The sequence below is a fragment of the Metarhizium brunneum genome, chromosome 2 (assembly GCF_013426205.1).
Source record: "Metarhizium brunneum chromosome 2, complete sequence".
Classification (NCBI taxonomy): Eukaryota; Fungi; Ascomycota; class Sordariomycetes; order Hypocreales; family Clavicipitaceae; genus Metarhizium; species Metarhizium brunneum.
In genome coordinates this window covers 5,626,696-5,653,189 of record NC_089423.1, presented here as the reverse complement: position 1 = coordinate 5,653,189, position 26,494 = coordinate 5,626,696, and the positions used below count along the sequence as shown (strand labels likewise).

At 52.0% G+C, this 26,494-nt stretch overlaps 7 protein-coding genes across 7 annotated transcripts; 4 read left to right on the top strand and 3 right to left on the bottom strand.

Moving 5' to 3' along the window:
- Positions 1-7,907: 7,907 nt before the first annotated feature.
- Positions 7,908-9,939, top strand: G6M90_00g046510 (uncharacterized protein; the record flags this gene model as incomplete). Its single annotated transcript, XM_014689291.1, has 4 exons — positions 7,908-8,250; positions 8,413-8,979; positions 9,050-9,711; positions 9,778-9,939. 4 exons carry the CDS (start codon positions 7,908-7,910, stop codon positions 9,937-9,939), a joined length of 1,734 nt encoding a protein of 577 aa, XP_014544777.1.
- Positions 9,940-11,605: 1,666 nt separating this feature from the next.
- On the top strand, positions 11,606-12,743 carry G6M90_00g046500 (uncharacterized protein; the record flags this gene model as incomplete). The annotated part of the gene is made up of 2 exons (XM_014689290.1): positions 11,606-11,873; positions 12,010-12,743. The coding sequence occupies 2 exons, from the start codon at positions 11,606-11,608 to the stop codon at positions 12,741-12,743; spliced, it is 1,002 nt and encodes a 333-aa protein (XP_014544776.1).
- Positions 12,744-16,796: 4,053 nt separating this feature from the next.
- Positions 16,797-17,456, top strand: G6M90_00g046490 (uncharacterized protein; the record flags this gene model as incomplete). The annotated part of the gene is made up of 3 exons (XM_014689289.1): positions 16,797-16,863; positions 16,931-17,317; positions 17,380-17,456. The coding sequence occupies 3 exons, from the start codon at positions 16,797-16,799 to the stop codon at positions 17,454-17,456; spliced, it is 531 nt and encodes a 176-aa protein (XP_014544775.1).
- A 316-nt stretch (positions 17,457-17,772) lies between these two features.
- Positions 17,773-18,765, bottom strand: G6M90_00g046480 (uncharacterized protein; the record flags this gene model as incomplete). Its single annotated transcript, XM_014689288.1, has 2 exons — positions 17,773-18,520; positions 18,632-18,765. The coding sequence occupies 2 exons, from the start codon at positions 18,763-18,765 to the stop codon at positions 17,773-17,775; spliced, it is 882 nt and encodes a 293-aa protein (XP_014544774.1).
- Positions 18,766-19,488: 723 nt separating this feature from the next.
- On the top strand, positions 19,489-20,397 carry G6M90_00g046470 (uncharacterized protein; the record flags this gene model as incomplete). Its single annotated transcript, XM_014689287.1, has 1 exon — positions 19,489-20,397. One exon carries the CDS (start codon positions 19,489-19,491, stop codon positions 20,395-20,397), a length of 909 nt encoding a protein of 302 aa, XP_014544773.1.
- Positions 20,398-20,477: 80 nt separating this feature from the next.
- Positions 20,478-21,517, bottom strand: roqN_0 (Glandicoline B O-methyltransferase roqN; the record flags this gene model as incomplete). Its single annotated transcript, XM_014689286.2, has 3 exons — positions 20,478-20,938; positions 21,003-21,090; positions 21,158-21,517. 3 exons carry the CDS (start codon positions 21,515-21,517, stop codon positions 20,478-20,480), a joined length of 909 nt encoding a protein of 302 aa, XP_014544772.2.
- A 584-nt stretch (positions 21,518-22,101) lies between these two features.
- NUP170 (Nucleoporin NUP170) lies at positions 22,102-26,472 on the bottom strand (the record flags this gene model as incomplete). Its single annotated transcript, XM_014689285.1, has 3 exons — positions 22,102-22,809; positions 22,867-26,027; positions 26,082-26,472. 3 exons carry the CDS (start codon positions 26,470-26,472, stop codon positions 22,102-22,104), a joined length of 4,260 nt encoding a protein of 1,419 aa, XP_014544771.1.
- Positions 26,473-26,494: the final 22 nt, after the last annotated feature.

The following is a 26,494-nucleotide window of genomic DNA, read 5'->3' as shown; positions in this document are numbered from 1 at the left end:
AAAAGTTCCTCCAACGAGCATTACGGGTGTATAGCCCTCCCTTGAAGCCTGTGTCATGCTTATTTTGAGTTCGGTAGGATTCGGCTCTGCCAAATATTACGCCACGCCCCAGAGTCGGATTGACGAGGGAGCAGGAAAACCCGACGGAACACGTTACACCGTTTGCTGCAAAAAGGCTTCGCTCTAGAAACTTTATTACATCAGATCCACCTGTCATCATATTAGTAGAAAGCCATTAGATACAACTGGGTTCCAAACTCTCACTGGTGCTGGGCAACATTCGGGTACTTTTCCCCCTTTTCACCACACCAAAATGGTGATAGTCCCGTATCAAGCAGATGCTGAGAGAAATAAACTAGAGAAGGTGGAGAGGAGACCCAAGCGAAGCAGGGTATCGGTGCTGAAGTATTGTATAGCATTCGACCAAAATAGCGAGGCCTAGAACATGATTTCGGCTGATTATAGCCCTACTCTTAGTTCACCTCAGAATAGATAGTCAGGGTTATGAGTGAGTTGGGTTAGGGTTAGCCAGAAAATGGGAACTGGTGTCAGATGAGTAGTGCGGCGTGGGCTGTTAACATCATGTTATGAACCGAGTCTCAGAAATAGCTGAGTTCGTACCATGCCCGTGGCTTCCATGCAATAGTTTATCACAAGTTGGCGGGGAAAGATTGACTACACAGAGCGCAGCCACGACCACTTTAGTAGACTCAGCCGTCCAATGCTATCCGCGATAATTAGCCCTGAAATATCAGTACATATCTTACAGTCGACCCAGACCTTGTAGCTGTCGAACCATTGCACAAGCCATGTCTCGTGTGGAGGTTCATGGGGAAGAGTGGAGGCCTATCGTAGTCGACAAGACGGTAAACCGGCAAACTCCGGGGTCTTGCTTCCTCGGAGCTAGCTGTGAATGATGGAAACAGAACGCCAAGAGTGCCGGGTTTCTTTTTATCAACTGGGTTGCGGCTGCTACTTCGTATCTACCCATTGTCGCTGACAGGTATCAGGACCTCCTCAAGCACGTTAAGCGAAGCGATACTGCTCCTGGACAATTGGCAACCGGTAGGTAAGTTGCCTGACTTGGTAATGGTTTCAAATCGGCAGTTTGATCGGCAATTACAGACCTATAAACAATTAGCTGTTAGCGCTGTGAGGCAGGAGAGGAAAGACTCGGATGTACTTTTACATGTAATAGCCAGCCGTTCAAGTCACGGCGACAGAGCTAATCGGTAGGCTTTCCAAATATGTCGTGGCAAATCTAATATGACTTCTGCGTGCTGTATGATGAAATTTCTCGCAGGTTATTCTACTCTTGAGCAGTCTCTGATGCCATCGCACACAAGAAGTCGGTCGAAGAGAGTAGGAGATGGGGGCCAAGGGAATCAGGCCATGGCTTCAGATACCACCTGGTGTTGCATCAAAAAGTGGCCTCAACTAGCCATTAACAGAAATATGCAATGGTGCGAGAACGGGAGGGATATATCTGTTTAGACCGTCCCGCCGCTGATTCGTGGAATAGTCTTGTCAAGATCAGGATTTTCAGATGCAAAGTATTGGATTTTAACACAATGTTTCCTGCAGACATTCCGTTCTGATATGGGTACACCATGATGAGAGTACGATTCTTGCTTCAATAGCTATTCGAGTTCAGCTACAGCTGAATCATTTGACATCCAGCTCCAATCGGCTAACGGCCTAACAGCTGCAAGCGGGAATTGCATTCTTCTCGTATGAGTTGTGCAGCATCCGTAATACTGCTCGACGCCTTAAGTCTGGGGAACCAAGAATCACCTATAAATATGTTTCCAGGTAGCGCAAGCACAGCCTAAATGTTGCTTGTTGTTCTTAAATGCAACTGTTCAAATGGCGGTTTTGTAACTGGCCTACACCGTAAGCTTGCGAGCCTAGGTCGTGTAACTGGTGCAATTTTGCAACGATAGCTAGTAAGTTTAGAGGTTGGCGGCCTAATCTGAAGCTTCCGGATATATGCTCTGAACCAATAATGGTTGCTATTTTCGATTGAAAAATGATTGTACGTAGCATGTGTGGTGGCTCGAGTACGACCAATTTCGCAGGGCTTAGCTCGTGAACCATCCAATGGTGTGAGCTCCAGCCATGGCGCATTAAAGTCTTACCTGCACTCGCGCTACATAATGCCCTTGCTGAAGTAGGCAATATTAGGTTTTGACCAACCCGAATTTTTCATAAAGTGGGAGGATCAGCACTTTGGCAACGTGGGTGTGCCTGGGGACTCCTTGATGATGATGATGATGATGATGAGGCGACTGTCAGCGTGTCCCTCGCGGTTGATGCTCTTACTGTTGACCACCTCCGGTCAGCGGCTCTCGCGACAATTAGCCCATCAACGGTCGGTAGATTTAACCTGGGTTAGGCACTAAGGGAGCTTGTATGACCGGCTTGACCGGCGGGAGAGAAGTGTCAGCTCACCGCCGAATACTCTCGTTTCTTTTTGTTGTCGGGCATTTGGTCGTTCTTGACACAAAGTCGCACCCAGTGATCAAAGTGTACGGGAAACAGCTCAAATGTAAATAAAGATCGGGGAAATTGCAATGGGCAGAATTAAGTGGATAGTGAGGACTTTCGAGATTTTCGAGCACTGTCCGCCGACGATAAACGGAAAGGAAAAGAAAGATGAGGGAAGAAAACCATGCTGAGAGCCAATGCATCGGAAAAGAACCAAGCTTCACTGTACATTGGGGGGCATTGCGGGGCTGTGATTGATTGCATGTGGTCTGGTCACTGGTGTCTCCCATCGCACCTGCCAACGAAGGCAAAGCTTTGGCCTGGTGCCAGCCCCGTTATTTGTCGGGGAAGTAGGTACAGAGTATCGATGTTGATCGTAACATTGGACTGCCTCATCACTTCACCTATTCCCCATCATCTTTGTCTGGCTTTAATTTCCACAATTCCTCTTCTACGTTGGCTAGTGTAAATATTTCAACTAGTACCAACTCCTTCCAGGAAGAGTGAATAATCGCTAACACTTTCGGCGCAACTCTTCGGTCGGGCTTCCTTGAGCAACTCACGCTCAGCTTTGATTCGGCATAATCTTTACCACCCTTGGAGCACAAGGTCGAGACGTGGAGGCTTATTATCCCATGACGAATCGGTAACATGGAATTACACGTCTGTGAAGAATGAGCCTGGCGGGGGGTGAATCCACTGGAGGCTCGTCACGCAGTAAGCGCAACTGTTGATGCACCATGCTCTCAAGGAATACGGTTCAATGACACCAGAGTCACTAACCTTCGATTTTGTTGCTTATTACAGAGTCCTAAAAACAAGGACAGTCAGCGACAGCCGAATGAGTTCCGTACCCAGGCGACGATCCCCAAGGCTCGGTGAATGATGATGAGGCTCAATCCACACGTACTCCTGTGTAACTTATCATGGACAATGCCCCAGAGACCACTATACTCATCGGAATATTAAAATGCACCTTATTTTCGGCTGGCAAGCCGTGGACAGAATGCTTTGCCTTACCACAGCAATCCTCGTCAGTGTCGTCACTGTGCAGGTGGATGCGGGTCAACCGTCTGTCGACTCTGTCCCCTTTCTTCCCCATGGACGTGACCAACTCTACCAAACCATGGGAATATCAACCAAATCGATTTGACCCAATTTCATTTCAATGCTGGGCCATGTGGTTTAAGTGGGCGAGACGGGCACCATGCGTAACGCTAACGCCACGTTACCAAATTCTCTACTAGGCCACGGACGCGAGGCCGTAGCGTCCGCATTGGTGTGGTAACGATTCACTGCCCTAGTTTCGGAGAGAGCCGATATAGCTAGCAGCTGGTTACGAGCTTGAATGGCTGTGCTCCAGCTTCTGCGAATCTTTGTATTAACCGAAGGTCGCGAGTGCCAGAAACCCGGTTAGGTCAAAGCAGTGACGCAACATGACCAAATATGGCTTTCGCCGCGGCTCAATGGTACCAATGGGGTTGGATATTGTTTGAGAGGGAGAGAACTAAGAAGAAGTACCGTGTCTTTGTGACAGCCAAGAACGAGTAAATGGCTGCGATTTAGGGCTCAAGCGTCTCGGTAGTAGTCGTGAGATTACCTTTTGATAAGAGGCTCGGACATAACTTCGACATGGATTGACCATCTGACTATAAAATATAGGGAGAAAAGAGCGTTACTCTAAAAAGCACATCAACCATGAAGGCGAATTGTTTTGTGGCGCTTTGGCAAATCAAGGTGGCAGCAGCCTTGACAAATAATGATAGTACGGAGTACCAAGCCACGGACAGCCTGTAGGCCACTGGTATTAGCATCTATCCTGCTTTCGGAAGTACACATAATGCTTGACTCTGTACTCCGCGATGTGCTGGATGATGATCGTATCATTTGTTGGGCTCTCATCGATCACCTTATCATGCTGACGAGACGTGTTGCCAGTAACGAAATCGGGCTGGTGGCTATCCAGATCCTTTCATCTCGTCGGGGCAAAACCAAATCAATGTACAAGACACAATACTAGCATGGAGGTGAATATTGATACGTTGAGCTGTTGATTCAGACAGGGCCTCCAGATACTACGAGAGGGTTGGTTGGGTTGGTTCAATGTTGTCATTAATCGCATGGTACAGTAACTTGCCGCTCTATGGACACGCCCAGTCAGAAAACCACGGACAGCAACTACATTCTGAGACTCAATTTGTCTACGACTCCACTTGCATGGCTACTCTCTGTCTGAAAAGCGACAGCCGAACCCAAAATATGCCGGTATGGGCGCAATAAGACAGAAGTGAAAAATGGCAGCGCTCATTCATCGGAGAGACAAGATGGCAAGGCCGCTTGCTACACATTTAGACTGGAAGCAATGGGGACCAAACCTTGGATTGAGCGGCATGCTAGCAACAAGGAGTACTACCCTGGCCACTATCTTGTCCATTGAGATATGATCTGGACGGAGATGACAAGATCTGGGCTTTCTATTAACTCCCGAGTACGGCCGGTTAGTTAGATTGCCGACAAACCTGTTGGGAAGATCAAGAGAGACGATCCCCAGCAGGTGATTTACATATTGAGCTCTTATCTTCCACATCCTCGGTACACTATTACACTTGCCCCTGCTCTGTCAGCAACTCGTCATCCCAGCCCGTACAGAGTACTCGATACATGCAATGGCATCAAGTAGTCCGTACCTCTGGCCAGGCCTCGCTTGGTTGACAACTTGTGGCGTTTTGCGAGGTTAGTAAGCCCGATGCGCCGATGAAGACGCCAGCGATGCGGGGACGCTCGAATGCAAAAAAGCCACGATCATGTTGATTGCTTGTTTGTGCAACATATGCCGGACACTCGAAAGCAGTTGCAGAAACATGTGAGACTCTTAAGTACGGAGTCTGTCGCCATTCTCATGAGATGATGCTGCGGCGGCTACGACGTAAACATGGCGTTGCCATCAAGCCGTCCACACAATCACGGTGATTGCCATTGGAGGATATTTTCAGCTCCGGGAATGTCTGCCACCTGTGCGGGCCTACACTGTTGAGCAATTAGCTCAAAACAAGACGAATTCAGCTGAGCCGCTGATGACCAACTTCTGCCGACTTGGTCCAGTTGGCCGCCACCAGTTCACAAGGGTCGCGCAAGCCCAGGAACACATGTACAGGGAAGAGGGGTCATGCTTTTGTTGATGGTGCGGGTATGAAGTATGGGCGGGAGGGTATGCAAAGTTGTCAGCCTCCGTTTTGTATGGTGGGCTATTGACTTGATACACAGGACATACATGTATCAACTTGATGTGCGAGCAGACAACAAAGTGGTAACTTGGCCGCTTGGGGATCGCGCAGTGGAGCCTGCCGACCAGAACTGGGCCGTGGAAGTATTGTGGAAGAAATGGCCGCATGCAGTTATTTGGCAAATTCACAGTCTCAACTCTTCCGTAATCAGTGTGGTTCGAACAATACGAAGGCCAGTCACAGAACGCAAATGGTGGGTGGTGATGAAGGCGCCCATGCTAGCCCACGAGGCCGTTGCAACGCTACAACATCAATACCACAACCACCTAGGTACTTAAGTAGGCATTGCAAAGCTCTTTGACGTCCATGCCTTCATTCTCTCAACAATGAGCACGGGCCATTGCTCGAGGTCAAACTACCCTGGTCAAGTAGTAATTGATAAGATGGCAGAGATTGACTGACCTTTATCCTATTGCCAGTGCTGCGATGAGGGAGGTTGAGAATGGGCGGATCGCGGATCGCACCTGGCCACACAGCCCTTGTTCGTGGTGCCAGCAATGAGGTTGGTCCTTCTACTCCGTACTCGGTAGGATCTGGACCTAGGCCCCGAACATGATCAAGATGCCCCAGATGCTGGTTCATGCTTCACAGGCATCGGTCCAGCTCGGGGACTGGCAAGGAGACTGAACCTTGGGATGTGGCAAAGACTCGTGCCGAGAAGGGGGTCAAGAGTCAAGACAAACATTGAACCGCCCTGTGAGATGGCCAACACTTCAACTTGGCACGTTGCGCTCTCCGCTCTTGCCAAACGCCGCGGTGGGGATTCAAGTCGGATCGAGACTGGTTGTTGCGGTAGTTGTCATACATGGGCTTTTATTTTTTTGCCCGGTCTCAAGCGTCCCGTCCTCTGTTTCCGCCAGCATCTCACAAGCCAAATGCATGTCGCAAAAAGAACAGCACATTTAACTAGACGACAGGTCTGGACAGAATACCGTCCCGTTGAGAAACCTGCAGAAGTACGGAGTCAAATCAAGTCCACCCTCGCACACGTGCTCGGTTCGGGCCCGGCTGTCAATTGATGCCTCTGGGTGGACACCAAGGCGGACTCTGCATATCTCTGCATGCATGGCACGAAGTAGGGACGTCTCCCAATATGCCTGTGGGCATAGAACTGATTTTTCTCCCTCGATATACCACTGCAATTGTCTCTCTCTTCATGAAGCCCGCATTGTAAGCACGTATTTAGAAGAGATCCTAGCGAGACTCAGAGAGCGCGATCCACTGGCCGACATGGACGGTCTTGTCTGACGGCCACATGGAGCAGGCACAGAATTGGGCGTGTGATTCTGTGGTGTGACTGGAAGATTAAGGTGACAACCAGGACACCCCCTCCCTGTTCATTTAGACCAGAGACTAGCCTGGCTGCCATCCAGGAACCTGGTTGACGATGACGGGCCGGGGGTGCTCTTACAAACAAACCCCTGTTCCCGTTCGTTTTGCATGTCTCTGCGATCTGCGGAGTATTGTACACACCTAACCAGTTCTTTTGAGGTCAGTCCACTCCGCCAACAATACCCCCTCTTACAGCCCGCTGATGAGCATAGGCAATTCCTCCTAGGACAAGAGAAGAGGATGATGCCCTTTGGTGTACGGATGACTCTCCGGACCCGCCCTTATGAGAAAAGGGGGTGTGATTCGATCCAAAGAATGGAGAGAGAGGATTGCGGTTCGAGAAGTTGAAAGTCCATGTACCGAGCACACCTGGGCCATGTAAAGGAGACCTCTCAAGAGTACCGAGTACTTCCCACCATGTTCGATACCCAAGTGAGAGGTCACGGAGATACTGCTTTGTACGTACCGAGTACTTCGTACAGCGTGACCAAACAAGAAACCGGGGTAGGCTCGAGACCACTACGGCCAGCTCGGCTTTGCCTCACACCAGGGTTCTGACTGGTTTACAGATATATACATATAGCACAGTCACAAAGACATCTTCAACGAGGCGCTTTCCTTTCACCTTCACCATCCTTGAATTCCTCAGACTTGGTCTACAGGCGTGGCTTTCCTGTTATATAATACAATCAATGAGTTTGAGGCGCCGGATATCAGGAATATCCTGTTGATTGGTCCCTTGGCCTACCTGACCTCCCTCTGCGGCCTCCCACCGATCACTCACATTGTCCAATTTAAGGAGCAATGTCTGTATTGACAGAGACGTGTTGGAATTATCCAGCTGGCTCCGCAACACTGTCCGGAAACGCGGTGGCATTTACACCCATCTCTTTCCCAGCCTCGCCAAGTTCGACATCTCCTCCAGCAGCTTCACCCCCGCCACCAACTTCCTTGTCGACAACCCTTACAGGCGTGCCATATCCGCCCATCAACCGCATTCGAAATCGCCGAAATAGCTCTAGGATGCCTTCGACCTCGTCATCGTTACCCAACCCCAAGGATCTTAGTATCGAAGATGATTGGACCAGAGTCAAGGACCCAAAGGAAAAGAAGAGAATACAGAATCGGGTGGCGCAGAGGACATATCGTAAGTTGCTCATTATACATGGCTACACGACTTCGCCTTGGTAATTTCAGATACTAGAAAGTGGGCGTGGCGTAGTGTTTCTGATTAGGTGCTCCAAACGCTTCTGGTGTCTGGTATTGAAACCTTCCCAGAAGGCCAGCTCGCTAACAACCTATGATTTAGGTCATCGAATGAAGGCAAGACTTGGGGAGCTTCAAGCCAGATTAGATAGCCACGAGAGGCAGAGAATCCATGCAGTTTCCCACGGTGGGAATGAGATGGCACATGGGGTGACTGGCGTGCCCCTTGGGTATAACCCCAATGCTCTCACCACAAATAGCCATTCCAACGTCAACAGCCTCGCTAGTCTCAACTCGATCTTGGCGCCATCGCATGGTGGAGAGACGTCCCAATCGCCCTTGGGCAACGACCAGCACCCACCAGCAATACCAATGCTCCAGACCAATATATACGACCAAATTGCAGAAGAGTCAGATCCTTCGTTATTCTCGCACAATACGCAATTTCTGAGCAGCCCACCGAACTCTCACACATCTCCTCAGAATCAGAACGGATTGCCTTCTCCCCCTGGGAGACCAGATCTTGAGAAGCCAAACAAGGTATCTCAGGATTTTGTCCTTGACTGTCTCCATTTTCAGACGCGGCTCTTGAACAGACTCAATACCCTTGAACAGGACTCTGGCTGTTCGAGTCAAGGCACTTACAGTCAGACTGATGGACTTTCACATTGTATGTTCACACGTCAATCTTTTCGACACAGGGAATTTGTAAATTCCTGTGCTAATCAAATATGTGATAGATGGTATGAGCCAAGATCAAATTGCCTGCATGAGGACTTTTACCCCAACTCAGACAGAAAGCGTGGAATTTGCGTTCGAGAGTGCAAACGATGGTTGGAAAGCTGATGGCTTTCCCCACAAGCTTCGCCAACCTTCTTCAACCGGATCTATAAGCTATTCTCCAATGTTGGAGGCACCAGCGCCAGGAGTTGAAACCGAAATAGGTCAAAATACTCACCATGGTACCGGCACCCCCCAAGCACCAACCGGAAGCGGTCCGATTCCAGCGCGGAATGCAGCCACGGATGAACGCGTGGAAAGCATAATACGGCATTTGCAGTCAATTGGCTTCGAGAGCTTCGACGACCTGGCTGCGGCTTATTATAGCAGGACATTCAGTGATCTGTCACCAATGACGGCTGGACAACACATCAGCAGAGACAGGCGGCTAGCGAAAGTCATCCTTAATGTTTTGCAGGCAGCTGACAACTGGACACACTGGGAGCGCCGTGGCTTCCACGAGGAGATTCTGAGAGTTGCCGAGTCGGTGGTGACTCCAGAGATCTCAGCCACGGGCGATTCCCTCGTGTCTCAAATCAGGTCTCTTATAGAGACGCTGGATTTCCAAGATTTGAGCAAAGCAGAGTCTTTGGAGTCTATGAGGGACTTGATCCAGCACGAGGTAAGCAGGCTCAAATATGACGCTGACAAGCCATGGACGAATTGCTAAGTACTTTGGGTGTGATAGATGCCAAACAGCTGGTCCTTGAACATGACCCTTGCCAGCGGGAAGGGGTCTATGCGGCACAACAATCCGTCGAACATTGCGCTAGCAACCACACTGCTCCAGAAGTTTGCTGGGAGACTACCAAAGCACGAATTAATGCAGTTTGTTGAAGCTTGCCTGTGAGGAAAGTCTCGAGTGTGGTTGGATGCCCCCTAGTGCCTGCGTGGATTGGCATTACGACAAGAGACACACGCCAACTGCACTTTCCTTCTCTGTATCTCATTTTAGGTTTGTTCTGATTCTCGGGGAACGGCAGGGGAGTTACAAGTGGACATTGGATTACTCTTTTGTGGTGCATCTTTTGGGATATTGTCGGCCTCGGCTTTTATGGGAGTGGTGATGACAAGCCAGGGGTTTTTCTTCTTTGGCAGCGTATAGTAGGAGCTTGACTCATGTAGGATACTGACCGATGCTTCAGCAGCCGAGGCATACTTGGTGATACCTGTTACCAGGGCTTCCATTGGTGGTGCTGTTCGCTTGGTGATGGCGGCGATTGGAGTATAGCACGCGGCCGGCGTTATGGGCCCGGGACCGCCAAGCTTTTTGTTTCAAGCACAATTTATCATGTTGGGCAATTTTGAGTCGCTTGGTATTGAACTTGTGAATATGCAACATTTGGCCATGTTCAAATGGCATGTATCATGGGCGCGCACTGACATGAATCTGACTGGGGGCTGGGGAGGTGGAAAGGGTCATTCATTGTGTGCCGGGGAGAAGAAGAAGAAAATACATCGAGTTGGCAGAGCAATGCAGCGAGTTACGGAGTACTGGGAGGCTCACATGAGCAAAAGAAGATGTAAGGTGACGCGAGGAGGCTGGAGATGAAGCTTGAGCCTTACAAATTACACTTGAGTGAGTGAGACATGTTTGGCCTGGAATTGCGAGGGCGGCGGCGATGGCCAGCGGTGAATAGCATGCATGCCTGCCGCGGCCCATGTCCATGTCTATGTCCATGTCAAGCGGGGAAATTTGGAGTAGTACCACCACGAAATGGCAATGTCGATGTCGATATCGATGCCGGTGATGCCAATTTGGAAATTGGATGACGGGGGCGATGGACTGAATAAATTTAATTGGATTGTGGGGCTGGAAACAAGGCGGGCAACTTGGCAAGGAAGGAACGGAAGTGAGGGGTCGCGCAGGCGAGAACCGCAGGCCATCTTCGGGATGGCCATCGACCTTGACACCTCCGCATATGCGATATTTGTCGCTCGGCACTCGTCACTCGACCTTGGACATCTTCAAGCACTTGCACTCACATTGTCCCTTCGTGTCGTGCGTCCCGGACCACCGTTGTTGTTGGGGGCGTACGGTTTAACGCCGCTGCCGTGTGTCGGACCCCCTTTGGGACAGACACCCTTTGGCCTCCTCGCCTCTGCCTGCCGGATTTGCATCTCTGATCGCTGAGAAAAGGGACGGGCCACGGCACCCTGGTTAGCCTGATGCCTGTTTCGGCATTGTGTTGAAGCCGTCTATTGTCCTTTGCTCCACGCGACGCCGCGGCACTCGAGCCGGGGCACGCCACCGACGAACAATCGTTGCCGCGGGTATAAAGCACTGATCTCGCTGTTGGTTCCGGCGGCGGCATCTAGATCTTTCAGGACACCGAAGAGGGAACTCGGTAAACGAGAGTGCTACTGTGTATCTTGGCCTTGCATTTCTGGGCATTGGGTCCCTTCCCTCCCCCCCAGGCCTTTGTCCGCCCTCGTTTCCCGCATCGGACCCTCCGTCGCGAACTTCTTCGTTACCAGGCGTTCACCTTCACCAAGCAAGGGGCCCATCACGAACAATGTTCCCGGGTGGCCCGAACCCAACCCAAGTACAGTTCGTACCTCCTGGCAAGGCTCACAACTCGCCTCTGCCGCTCGTCTTGATTCACGATGGCGGCGGTACGACCTTTAGTTACTTTGTCCTGGGGAGCTTAGCACGCGATGTATGGGCCGTTCACAACCCCAACTACTTTGAAGGTTTGCCGTGGGAAGGAGGCATGGATGAAATGGCAAAGAAGTATCTTGATTTTATTGCGGGGGAGTTGGTTGGTCCCATAATGTTGGGAGGTGAGTCTTTTTTTTTCCCTTTCTTTGCCCGCTCCTCAATGGCCTTGCCGGAACAACTTAGTCCGGGCCACCGAAGGGGGAGTATAATTTGCGGCAAGGAAATGAGGGCTAATTCTTTTTGTCCATTGTTGGACAGGATGGTCCCTTGGGGGGTATCTGTCTCTCGCCATGGCACGAGCCATTGCCGCCAACCCAGGGGCGTATCCCATCTCAGTGGCAGGGCTTCTCATCATAGACTCGCCGTATCATATTGCCAGGAGCAAGATCACGGTGCCGACGTCCAAGCCTGAGCTGGCGGGCATACCGCCGTTGGTGCAGAAGTCATTCGACAACTGCGACGTTATGCTTCAGCATTGGGACCTGCCTTGGTGGGATGCCTCGGACAGTGACGCCAGCACGGATGTCAAGTTCACCGTCGCAGGTGAGACATTCGCCGTCCGAGAGGGGGAGGTCCTCCACAAGCCTGTCGGCTCCGATGGCAAGTGGCAGACGACTGCCGTGAAGACCTATGTCAAAGACGCACAAACCGACATATCGGGGCCCGTTGCAGGTGGCAGCCCGCCGCCAGCTGTGCTGCTACGCTGCATCAAACCTGCGAAACCGGCACCGAGCCATGTGAGCAGTGGCAAGAGTCAAGATGCCGCACCTCCTTGTTTGGTTGATCTTTTCCGGGACGAGAAACTGCTTGGTTGGGAAGCGCGGTATCCCTCATTCATCAAGGCGGTTATTGATGTCGATGCGGACCATTACAACCTCTTTGATAGGAACAATACTGTGGGGGTGGAAACGGTCACGGCGCAGTTGGTACAGGGGCTGGAAGTTTTGGATGCCTTGCATGAAGAGAGGAAGAAATGTGTGAGGGGGCTTTAGTGGTGAGTGTCCCGGGATATGGACTGCATAAGAATATAGCGTGATAGACGACGTGGTAGAGTCCTTGGCTAGAATATTGTCATTAGATGAGATGAAATGAGACCAAATTCAACACGTGCATGTCGGAGGCCGGTCTTGATGCTCCCGGACGTCTCGACACTGAAAAAGAGACACCTTGTCGACAGTTTCTCGTTCCGCGACGAATTGATTCCCGACTCAGACAACCTCGGCCAACCTCTCCATTGTGTCTGCCTAGGGATCTGCATATTGTTTGCGCGGCGCCGTCAACCGTCTGGTGGACCTCGGCGATTGTCTCATGCACACTCGGCCGAGTTGACCGCAAAGCGGAGGACGGTGTGCTGTATGTTTTGATGAAAATCTTGGCCAAGTCCTGATTGTCTGTTCAGCCAATCAAAGAGATGTATTCTCCAGCTTTCTGTTCAATGGTCTGTTTCTGTATTGAAGTGGCATTTTATTTCGCGGTTTGCTATTTTTGGAAGGTTTCACGTCGAGTAGACCACAAGATGCCGCGGGGATGTGCGCCCAAAGCAGGCTATTATTCCGTATATGAAGCTGCATCCCGTGCGCGTCCAGTGCTTGAATGGCTACAGTGAAGATGCTGGGCGTGGTTCCATGAGAAAGATGAAGGTGCCCATCGGCGACTGATGGAGACATACATACGCGACCATTCACCATTCAAGCTGACTTGGTGGGTTGGGCATATAACTTGGCATAACACGTTTATTCAAAGCCCAACTGTGCCGGCACACATTGTTCCCGAGTACTCTGCACCGAGGAATGCCGTCCAATCTCTTGAGATAACGGCACATGCAGGCATTCGCCGTCTGCCTCGCGGGTACCGGCGGGCCGAAGAAATCGAGGACCTGTTACGCCAAAGTATTCGTCAAAGACAAGTGTTTGACAATACTACTCCGTACAGAGTACATGGAGTGGAAGCAAGTCTGGCTCATTTTGGGCCATGCTCTGCCCCGTCCGGGCCTTGCAATTGCAATCCCCTCCCTCCAAAGCACGCCACTGTGACACGATGATGTATGACAGATCAGGCCGCAACAGACACCAATATCGGAGAATCCGCTCAGCCAGCTAATAGCCATGGACTACGCCCTTGAGCCCTAAACCGATCTCAGTGTAGCACGACCCCCCCCCCCTTCCATGTCCCGTGCAGACGGGCATGGCAGCAGTGCCAAAACCACCATCCAATCTTTCTACTGGAGCAGCGGCAACCATCATACGGAGTACATGGAAAGATTGGCGGCTGAAAGGCCATGTCCCCCTCCCACAAGAAATGTTAGGGACAGGGATGCCGTCGGTTGACGCCTTGCCAGGTGGCTGCAAGGCGGCCACAATCCAGGTCTTGCGCGAGGGTGTTTTTTTGGAAAATTACCACGGCCATGCTCTGTACTCTTGAAAACGCTTAGCTTTTCTCGCAGGGCACGACGGCGTACATTTGGCACAAAATATACAAACATTTTGGTGTGCAATGTCGCTCTTCTGCCTCCAGATACCGGGGGGTTTACGACCTGGCAATCACCTTGTTCTCTGAGTGACTGCGTACTGCTCCGTGCAAACGGCAGAGCCCGAGCGAGCACATTATAGTTGGGGGTGGTTTAGCCATGGCATGCACGATCATGAGCTTCGACTTGGTTTCCAGCGATCCTGGACATGAGGCGGGGAAAGTCGTTACACGGCGTCGACGCACTAGCCGCGCTGCCTGGTAATTTCCTCCCATGGCATGTGATGCCAAAGGCTCAAATCATGGGTTATATAAAGTCGAGAGCCTTTCAAAACAGCAATCCGGATGAAAAGCCGAAAGGAGAGCCGCGATTCTGAAAGCCCGTGTGCGAGACTGGACGTATGCCGATACTTTCGGGCCCAAGGGGGGCACGTCTTCTACCTTCTGTCGAAAGAAACATGGAATCTCGCTTGCAGGGAGCACACTCGAGGAAGAGGGCTCCCAATGTCCCCGGGAGGCGGTTGTCGCGCGGCCATGTCTCTGGGCATCGAGGACGGGAGGACGGCACAGGTCCCAGAAAGGGGGATTTGCCTCAGCGCGCACAAGAACGCCACTTTTGCCGCCTTTGCCTTCTCTCGATGGCAATAGTACCAGTACGGAGTGCTTATTTGGGTGAATCAGTTGCGTCCACGGGTCCGGCCTCCCGGCTTGCCATTGGTGATGCGAAATTCTCCGGTCGGGTATATGCATGTACATCACCTGCTGGGTTTCGACATATCCCCTCCGTGGCAAGGTCTCAGGGCTGGGATATCTTGGATGACGTTTTGAAAAGACTCGTCATTAGAAATGGCCTCATAGTTTCTGCATGATTCACATGGAAGCAGGGGCCAGCGGTTCGTGTAAGCCGTACAGTAGAAGACTGCATGATTCGTCATCTGGCACCGCAGGTTGGGTTTGTCTTGGTTGAATTTTCTATGTTTGAGAGCCTTGATGCGCATCTTGGTTATTTCAGGCTTCTGTGCAGGTGTAGTTTGTGCACTTGGTAGAGCATGTGTGGTTGGAAAGGGGTGGTATTCCGTCTGACTTTTGCCGACATGTTGGATACGTGTAAAGTTGTAAGTCGATGTGAAGACACCAATAGCAAATTTGATGAAGCTGGCTGGGCCGCCGTCTTTTCCAGCGTTGAATACTCGACTCTGAGACGGGTTTATTCTGTTCCGGGGAAACCCATCTTGCTGTCGTGAACCAAACAGCCGCATCTATGAGATAGTGTGCCAAAGGGATGAATGCTTCTCAAGTTCCTGTTGCGCAGAGAATTATTCCAACACCCCGCGAGAGGCTTCTCAGTCCTGACTGGTGTTTATCTCTCGTAAAGGAGTCTGTAATCAAAACCTGACGGACTAATAATAGCCATTGACAGTCTAGTTTGGGAGCCGGATTCTCGCAAGGCTCGTCCAATGGTATACCATTCACAAGACAGTTATTCTATCACCAGAGACTGTTGACCGGCCGCTGCATTAGGAAAATTGAGGAACAAAGACCGAAGCTTGTACATGTGTAGGGCAGCGTTAAGGAAACCCGTGAACAACTTTCCTTTGGGGCCGCTGAATTCTTTCCATTCTTCCCACCACTCGAGTTCCCATTGCCGGCCTTCTCCAGCTCCTTCGTCCCCACCGTTATCGCTTCCTCCAAAACTCTCCCCCGACTTGGCCGTGTAGGGGCCTGCCGTCACCAACAAATAGACCAGCAACGGCCGCCAGCACACTGATCTGCTCGCCGGCGCCAGTCTTGCCATCAGAGGTCCCTCGAGTCCACGCTCGACGAGTTTGTTCACGCCAGTCTTCCACTTGGCGTCTCCGTTTGTCTAGGAGGCTCAGCAGTCGAGTTTCCCCACGAGACGAGGCCTATTTGAGGAGAAGGATGCGTCTGCACAATCACATTGTTGTAGCTGGCGTCAGGAGGTGTAGTACCAGTAGTCGATGAGGAATTGCCACACGGTATACCGCCAACGTCGCGTACATGCCGAATCGATGCGCTGCGACTTGTTCTGCTATCGAAATGGCCGTGTGAAAAGGGAGTGTGTGGCGCATGCTGAAAGAACCTCGTTGACTGAATGTAAGTGTCCCAGAAAAAAGGGGGGGCCGTGTCTTGGGCGAGGAAGATATAAAAGACAGAGTTTGAGATTGAAGTTTATTGCTGGCACAAAACCTGCAGTTGATAATGCGTCAGGAATAAATCGACCTTGCCAGGCAAGGTAAAGGCTGGAGTGAGTGGGTTGGGTGTAAATGCAAGCTCCAGATCCCTCAGCGGCATCCTATCCATGTCATATGTCATGGTTTCTGTGCGCCATGAACGCTCAACCGCGTGAATTTTCGGCCAAAATCATGACATGTGCGTGAGCATCGAATTGAACATTTGAAAGCCAAGGTTAGTGCAGACTGCAGAAGCGCCATTCGAGATGCAGCGTACGTCGCCGCCCCACACTCTGCATCTCGCAACTCCATCTCTACCTCATCTGCATTGCCGAGTTGGCAATACCAATTCAACACACAGCCGGCCCCTATACAGACCAAGCCAGAATGTCGTCCGGAATTCGCGATAAACTGTACCTACCAGTTGTCGGCACCCAGCTCGTGGGCATGCTAAGTACGCACCCCAAGCAAAATCCAGCTACGTAGACAGGGTACTACCAACTCCAAGCTAACATCACCAGTCCTCGACCTCGTCCCCTTCTACCCCAAGTTCCTCTGGCAAAGCCCCTCGTCCCTTCTCCATCCCCTAGTCTCCCTCCGCAAATGGTGGACAATCCAATCCGGCGACCCTTATTTTGCGTCCTGCACCCACGAGCCCTGGTTCGAAGCCTTTCTTTACGTCGAGCTGCTGGTGCAGCTGCCACTGACGGCGTATCTTGCCTACAAGCTTGGCTCGATGAAGCCCACCTCTGGCGCCACTGAATTGGCCGCTTTGGCCTACGCGTGCGTGACGTTTATGGGAGCCACGGCATGTGCCTATGATATCTGGCACATGGGCGCGGACAAGGTCAGCGTCGAGCATAAACCACGGCTGTTTTGGGGCACATATCTCCCCTTTGCGGTTATTCGTAAGTTGCCATTTTATTCAGTATCTTGTCCCTGACACAGTAGACTGACCTGTCTCTCCTAGCCGCGTTGATGGCCGTGGACATGTATCTCAGGCTGCTGGCGAGGGTCCAAGATCCGCGTCCAACCAAAAAGATCTAAGACGACGCGCGTAGGAGTAGGCCTGGCCGCACCCAAATCTAATGTACGGCCCTAAACAAATAGAGGACCAACGGCTATTTGTATTTAACAAGTGAAAAAAAAAACCGTCATGGCTACAAGCCAACCGAAAATCCTCGTTAGACGTGATACAAAAATCATTCGACACCAGCCACCAGCCCAACTCCCCTATAGCAAATAACAGTCGGCCAAAGAAACGCCACGTATCCCACCCGTCATGTCATGTATGCAGAATGTACAACAACGAACAAAAACAAGAACAAGAAAAGAATGGAACCCGTCCAGCATATACACTCACTCAATCCTTCTTGGTATAACCCCAGCCGTTGCCAACACCTCCGCTGCTCAGCCCGTACCCCAAGGGCGTGGCGCCGCCCATCGACCTCCCCTTCAATCTTCTCGGCAGCACGACGCCAAGAGTATACATGCCCGCGACGACAACACCGGCGCCAAACGACACGATGCTGTAAAACACAGTGGTCGCGTAGATGTGGCCCCCGAGGCCCCTCCACTCGACACGTCCCTCGGTCTTGGGCAGCGCGGGCGTGGGGAACCACCGCACGGAGAAGGTGAGCGGCAGCGGCTCGCCGGGAATGATGCGCGCCGTCTCGGTGCCCTCCATGTGGCTCAGCGGGCTGGTGCTGTAGGCAATGGCCGAGTCGAGGACGCCGCTGTCGTGCGGCCGCTGGTGGTGCTTGGGCATGCTGTGCAGCAGGACGTTCATGTGCGTGCTGATGTGCATGTGGCTCATCTGCAGCGTGCCCGCCAGCGCAAACACCAGCGGCACGTACTCCTGCGCCGGCGGCTTCTCGCCGACGATTTCCACGTGCGCCGGCGGCCTGGCCGGGAGGCGGCACGACATGGGCGCGTCGCTGTGGATGTAGAACTCGAGCAGGTGGAAGAAGGGGTCCGAGATGAAGTCGAGCGTGCAGTTGAGCTCGCCCTCGTAGCCGTAGTGGAATTCGAGCGGCTTGCCCGTCTCGTTGCACACGGGGAACGGGATCCATTGTATCTCGTCGTTCTTCTCAATGTGCTCGCCGGTTTCTCTGCAGCATTTCCTCGTTAGCACCAAGCATATGCTGCACACTGCGCAAGTATGAGGGTGTTTTTTTGTTTTCTCGTTTCTTCCCGGCCCAACCATGTATCGCAAGACTCACGAGCTTCGGTTCATGCACTCGACCTTGATTGGCGCATTGTAATGATACGCTGGCAGTCCGTCGAGGTGCTCCTTGGTGGCGGCAACGCTGACGGCGGCGATTGCGCCGAGCAGCGCAGCTGGCAGGGCTAACATCTCGACTGTGTGCGAGGAGGTGATGTGCAAGTTTATAGTGCACGCCGCGGCTTGCTGTCGTTGAATCCGGCCGGCGTCGCGTGCGGTATGTCAACTGCAATAAGGGGTAACATGAGATAGGTTTTCTGGGCGGCATGGTGTTGAAGCCATCTTGAAATCCGTTGTCCTGGACCAATCAGGTGCGGCGGTGACGTCTCTTCAACAGGGGTCTGGTCCCATTCCAGGGGCCAGGCACATGCATTGGGCCAGATGGCTAGTGGTTTGGCAAAAGTCAAAATGGCAATTCGGCTTCTCAGGAGCAAGACAAATAAAAAATACATGTAAAAAAAATAAAAATAAAAGATATTCAATGGCAAAGATGCTACTCATCAATCAAACCAAGTACTACCCTCCAACTTCTATTGTGCCGTTTTAGACGAGAATCCGGGTCGGGATCGGGTCCTGGCAACGCGACGCTGACGCCGCACTAAGGCGCATGCGCACTGCCACAACCGCAGCTCAATCAAACCAGTCTCACAAGGGATGACTTCCTCGACAGAATTCCTTCTGGCCAAAAGCCCATCATGGGACGGCTCGTTCTCCCTGTCGGGTCGGGCTCAGGACGCCCAACGTTGATTCTGCTCACCATCTAGGTCGCCAAACACGGCCCATCCTTGGCCCAGAATCCCGTCTCATGAACCTCGACACACCGACGTCTGCGGCCACAGACACAACCCCAGCACGATGCAGTTCGGCAAGGCCATCGGGACGGCATGCAGCTCCTTCGCCATCACCAACATCGACGACATCTTCGTCCTCGTCACCTTCATGGCCGAGGCGTCCACCACCAAAGTCCTCACGCCCCTCAAAGTCACCATTGGCCAATATGTCGGCTTCACCGTCATCATCGCCGTAAGCATGATTGGCTTTGGCATCTCACTCGTGCTCCCCTCAGAGCCTATTGGATTCCTCGGCCTGCTCCCAATCCTCCTGGGGCTATGGAACGTGCTAGGTCTTTTCTTCCCCGACCATGAAGAAGAATCCGAGGGCTCGAGAATCGCGTCCATGAAGAGCATCTTCAAAGTAGCTCTGGTGACGGTCATGAATGGCGGCGATAATATCAGCACGTACATCCCCCTGTTCTCGCAAACAAAGGGGGCAGAAATCGCCGTGTATGTTGTCGTGTATTACATCCTGGTCGGAGTGTGGTGTCTCGTCGCGTTCCTAGTCATGAGGCAGAGGCATGTTTTGAGAGTCGCGGAGAAGTACGCCCATTACGTGGTGCCGTTCTTGTACGTGGGACTCGGCATATACATCATTGTCAAGTCGAATTGCTATCCGTGGACGATTCGCCGTATTGATGCCGAGAGGGAAGGGCATCCGGGGAGCATCATCATGGGCGTGGTGACGACGGGGCTGTTGCTGATGTGCATTGCGGCCATGCTTTGGGCGAGGATGCGAAAGAAGAGACGGTCGACGGCCGTGGACGAGGCAGGGACGGTGCTTGAGGAGGTGCCGGCTCCCTCGGCGCGGCAGTCAACAGAAGCACAGCAGGCCCGTGAAGCTGCTGAGGCGGCTGGAGAGAAGAAGAGTGATGCGACGCCGAATGTGCAACGGCACGATACGCCGCAAGGAACCTCGGCAACGACTTGAATGGTGTAGATTCATACAATAATCTCAATTTACTGAACACCGAGAAACGTCATAAACACGTCCATGTACACCGAACAAACTCACTTCCTCACCACCCCCGTCGTAGAAATAATCTCCCACTCAACATCCCACCCCTTGCCCTCATACCTACTCTCCACAAACTCCTCAACCCCCTTTCTTACCACATCGACCGGATGCTCCCTCCTCAACTCCTCGCTCCACCACGTATTCATAATAAACGGGATCATCATCCCGAAAAACCGCACAAACTCGGCCGCATTCTCAACATGGTACCGCCCTGAAGTCACGGTAACTTGAACATCCCCAAACCCCTCCTCTTCAAGATGCCGCCTAATCCACTCACAATCATACCACCTCCCCGAATCATGAGTCTGCATGGGCAGTTCCTCCGGAAAGGGGGCGTCAAACGGCAACGACGCAAAAGCAGCACGCATATCCGGGATCCAAAACTTGGAGCCATTCCCACGCGGAAACGTCGTCGCGCCAAAGACTCCGCCGTCTTTGAGTATTCTCCAGCAGTCTGCGCACAGAAATCCTTCAGTTATCCCACCGTACGTCAAAAGCGTCGAGGAATAGACTCTTACCCTTGAGCACTTTATCCGGCTCGGGGATCAAGTGCAGCCCCAGCGCAACAGCAACATGGCTCAGCGAACTCTCCTCCAAGCCCGTATCCTGCCCAAAACATCAGCTCAGCCGTCTCGCGCACATCCATCCATCCATCCACGGGGCAGACACGTACCCTGGCGTCCAGCACCTCGGCCTGGGTATTCACCCATGCCTCGTCTTGGATCCTGCCCGCAACCACATCCACCAACACCCGCGAGCTATCCGCACATATAAAGGTGCTCTTGTCAAGTACATCTCTGGCCAGCATACCCTGCACCTCCTGCGTCACCACGCCCGTTCCGCATGCGCTATCCAGGAATTGAACGGGGGCAGTACGAGCACGGCTCATTCCCATCTGTTTCAGAAGCGGGGCGGCAGCATGCTTCATGAGTTTTTTAGAAGCTAGAATCATGGAGGCTTGCGACGAGGGGGCTTCGGCGTGTGCAGAGAGCACGGATGCACCGCCCGAGAGGTCGACGCTCGAGTTGGTCATCTCGGCCGTTTTTTCTTTCTTTTCCCAAAAAAACAGACAAAGAAAGGGACGGTATTCCAAAAGTGCTCTTTGGTAAAAAGGAACCACACGTCGTTGTAGTTTGATTTGTCTATATGTATATATATATATATATATATTCCCAGAAAGTTTCCGAAAAGTCCCCGTTTGCCGACGCTACTCTCCTCGCTGGCCATTCTCACCCACCAAATACAGGAAATCGCGGCAAGAAAAGAGTCCGCTCGAATACTACAATCAACGTGATTCGTAGACCAGCCAATTTCAAGCATACAAAGCACACTCGCTCACTGGTCGGATGCCTCGCATTTAAAAACCTTGATGGTTCGATCGCGCCCTACAACATTGTAGTCCCGCCACTCAACCACTATATCATTCTTACCAAGGAACTAGTAATCTATCATCCCACGTAATAAAAAAATTATGCTACATTGTTGGAAAAAATTTCTTCTTGTACAACATGACCCTGTCATTTGAGCGCCCATAGCAACCATGCATTTCTTTGCTGCCCAGTGAACTATCAAGTTTGACGACACCTAAATTCCGCCTTGCGTCCCCGTCCCATTCAATCACATAAACCTCAAGCTCCCCGTGGGGACTCTCTCAATCAATCCTGAAATTTCTCTCCTCAACGCCCTCAGTACCCTTCTAATGTCTGCCAAGTCCATGCCTCCGTTGTTGTTGCCCTGTCCTGGCGGAGGGAGAGCAGATTCGCATCGGCTGACAAGGTCGGCCACGGAGGGTCCAATAGAACCACCCTTACCGGCACCGCCTCGTCGACGGACGTCCGCCACCCAATCGTTGACCACGTACGCTATGATTTCGATAATGCGGTTGCGAGCCATGCCGCTGAATCCGTAGTCCTGGGTGTCGAATATGTTCTCGAGGACTCGCACAATCATATCGTGCGATACGCCGAGGGTGAGGAATAATTGCACGGGCCAAGTAGGGTCGGCCCCAATGGTGGCGTCCTGCTGGTAGGCCACTGCATAACGACACAGCTCGGGAATAAGGGTTTGGATGGGGAACACAAAGCTGTCGAGGGAGGTGTGGTGGGCAATATTCTGGATCTTGCTGGTGACTGCTTCGTACGGTAAGGGGGGCGTCGGCATGCCTGGCTCGGGGTTCTCTTGCCTCGCCATGACTTCGTCGTGTGTCTGCTGGATCAGATTGCTCCACGTTCCAGCAATGGTGGTGGGATTACGATAGTTGGCTGTGTGATAGATTAACAAGCATAAATCGTAATAGCCTGCTTGATCCGCATAGTCATTGAACAACTAAGACTTGTTAGCACAGGAATCGACACATTCGCGACAAGACGAGTGAGAGCGTACCTCTGAGAGCCCCTGAATCTTACCGTCTAGGGCGAGTTCAATCTCGGCCTTTCGCTCGGGGTCAATTCTATCATCCGCCTTGAGCCGCTGCAGTAGGTCATCTTGAATGTTTGCTACGTCTAGGAGGTCGGTAACTTCGTGGTTGACCTGCTGCTGCTGCTGCCGGCTGACGCCAACCGTCGCAACGTTGGCATTAGCCTTGGCAAGAGACAGCAATTTGATGCGGTCCTTGATGCCAATTGGGAAATCAGAGTTGGCCAGCTGTGCTTGAACTTCTGCGGCATCGAAGAAACGACTGCGGTTCGTGTAGAAGCGGCAGAGGAGATCGGCATGCTCGACATTGGTACCCGCCAGGCGCTCCAAAAAGGTGATGACGTGAGGAGAGTCAATGGCCAAGATACGGTCAGTCCACCCTTGTTGAATGTACCACTCGTATAGATCAAAGTGGAAGACTTCATCATCTGACCCGTTCACCACATCATAGGCCTCCAGTCTCTTGGTGGCAATCAAAGTGAGCTTGCCGTCAACCATTTCTGGCTCAGTGCTCGACGCAGCATCCAAATGGCGAAGCACGTCGTGAATCATATCGTAGCATCGCTTTCGGTCATTGAACGCGTTTGCTCGAGGGTCGCCGGATGGCTTGCCGTCATTGACCCAAACAAGGGCCGTATTGCCACGATCCTTCTCGCGAGCAACAACAAGACATAGTTGAATACCCCCAGCGTAATATTTCATCTCAACATACTGTGTAACCGCAGCTTGCAAGTTGGCAAAGGTCAGACTTCCAGCAACCTTTTCGAAAAGCTTTAAACTTTCGTGTAAAAGATTTCTAAATTGGTTCGTATTCAGAGGCTGCTCTGAGGCTCGCTTGAGCTGCTCCTGGGCCTTGAAGATGACGACGTCGTCAGGGCTGCAGAAGCTGCCGCACCGTCTTCGTAGCGCGTCAGCCACAGTCTCAACGTTAGAGCCGCTCTCGATATTTCTGTTCACAATTGCCTTGACCAGGAGCTTGGCGAGATCCTTCCCATCGGCCTGTGAGAACAATTTCTCGTAGCTAAGCTCCTTCAGTTGTTGTCGCGAGACTTCATCTAGTCTGGTGAAAATATCAGCAACGCGCTCATCAAAGAGCATCAGCACAAAGGAGATGCCCTCTGAAATGCTTTCCATAATCTTCTGAAGAGCATGCAATGCTTGGTGTTCAGCCTGCAGCGCAACCTCTTCTTGCCTTGTAGACACTCTTTGGAGATCAGACGGGCCAGACATTCCCTGTATCAGACCACGGTTGGTCTCGATGAACCTCCTCAGCCTCTCCAAATTTTCTTGAGTGATGTTAAGCTTAGACAAAGGAACCGCAGAATCGACTGTGATGCCACCGGTAGGTGAAACCCCGGTTCTGATGACGGGGGACTTCCATAGCTTGCGAATGAGACGAGATAGATACAGAGCGAGGGCGTCATGTCGAGAGGAGAGCTTGACAGATTCGGTGGTTAGTGCTGTACCATCGGTCTCGGCCATAGTAGGTTGGCCACCAAAGTCAACAAACAGAGCGCGAGCTCTATCCTCTGTCGCCTGATCGATGGCACGTGCAGCACCTGGCCTTCCATCTCCGCCATGGCCACAGGCAATGGCAAGGGCTGTCGAGATGGTCTCAACCCGGCCATATAATTGAATCAACCGGCGGGTAATGCTATCCAAAACTTCATCGCCAGGAGCGTCGCGGATAGCAGCAGCAAAGGTGTCCACAAATCGGCGTCGGCGAATGACGTGAATTCCGGTATTCGTAAGAACAGCAAACTCGCTTGGGGGCTCGTCGAATTGCACCGCTAGTTCGTTGCCAAATCCGAGGGGCTGCGCGGCGGCAGCAAACGGCTTGGTGATAAGTCCAACGGCTTCCGCTCTGCTACCAATGTTAATCCAGCTCCCTTGCTCAAAGTATCGTAAAGGTGCCGTAGGTGATACGCGCTTAATTCGTCCTGTCTCCGGTCCAGAAACGAAAAGAGTATCTATGCTAGCATTGTTTCCGCTGCTCACAAAGTCCAAGAAGAAACCGGGAGCAAAGCGGATACCTTGTCGGCTTGCCGTGAGTATGGTAGATTCCAGATCGACCGCCGACTCTCCGGGCTGACCAGTCTGAGAAAACAGTCCCGACCGTCTCGAGGCCTGGCTCGGCGGGAATTTGATGAATTGTACCTGCATGCTTTGGGGTGCCAGGTTGGACTGTGATCCGTAGAGATATGATGACGCATTCGTAGCACTGAAGAACAGTCGGCAGCCGGAGTCGGTAAGAGCCATAAGGTGAAGTTTGGATGCTTCTTGCTTCGTAATCGGACTGATGGATACTATTCTCAATTTGTCGGTGAGCAGTTTGGACTGTGTAATCATGTGAGCAATGTCACGCAGACAGTGAATCTTTTCCTTCTCAATGACCTTGTTCAAGCGGTCAGGAGCATCCATGTGATATGTTCGGATAGTCGACTTGCTTGATAGTGTATAAACAAGCTTTCTTGAGTCATCGATAACAATATCAACCAAGTGTTCAGGCTCCTTGTGAGACCAGAAAGTAGACTGCAATGAGACTACTGATGCCCATCCCGGGTTGGTGTGATTGATTCTGCCGCATCGGTTTGAAAACCACTTCTCTTCAGACTGATAGTATAACTCGTTGATATCGATGTCGCTGCTGCCGCCAAAGAAGATGCGGCCATCAGCCGACCCGGAAATCACGCGGACGTCATTACCACGCAGAGGTAAGTTCATCTTGGTTTGATACAATGCGACAGACTTGGTACCAGCAGGCGTATCCGTAGCTGAAAGACCCAGCAAAATCATCTCCGATGACGTAGCGACGACAAGAATGTGCGTGATCGTCTTGACGAAAATGCCAGGTTTCGGGGGGACCAACGCGACTGCGTGGATGGTATGTGGTTGTTCTTCGAATCCGATCAGCTCGGGGTCGGCGTGAGTGTAGTCCCATAGGTACAAGGAGTTGTCGATAACAACCCAGGCGTGGTTAATCTCAGCAAACAATCCCATCAAGGTTTGAAGCTCTCCCGCATTGTAGTGATCGAATACTTGGTTCGGAATCGGATACATGTGCGTCTTGTGGAAAGGGGCCCAAGATGAATCAGACCTCGAAAGCTCATAATCGGAAGAAGCGCCCTCTAATTTCTTTGAATTAGCATGTCTTTATCCACAAGGTTGGTCCAGTGTCTTACGCCTGCAATAAGAATCCAGGTCCGGGAAACTCTCATCCATTTGCAAAAAAGCATTGATGGCCTTTGCGGCCTTGAGAACTGGAGGCACATTCTCAAGCCGCGGCGTCGGCAACGGATTGGCAGCAACCAAGCCAGCGTCACCAGTATTCACCGCCGTTAAGGCCGTTGAGGATCTGGATGAAGCCAAACCACCTCCCTGTGTCGCCGTTGTGCCCAAGCCACCAGAGGCTAAATTTCCACCAACCTGGCCGCCGGGTTGGTTATTGGAAGAAGCCGGGAAAAGCTGTCGTCGCACCGGATCAGAGCCAGACTGAAATCGCGAAGCCACCGCCGGCGTGTTCAGGAAGGCGCCTGGCACCGGCCGTAAAGGCGTGGTCTGAGGAAACGACATGTCGAGCAACAATCAACAGCTT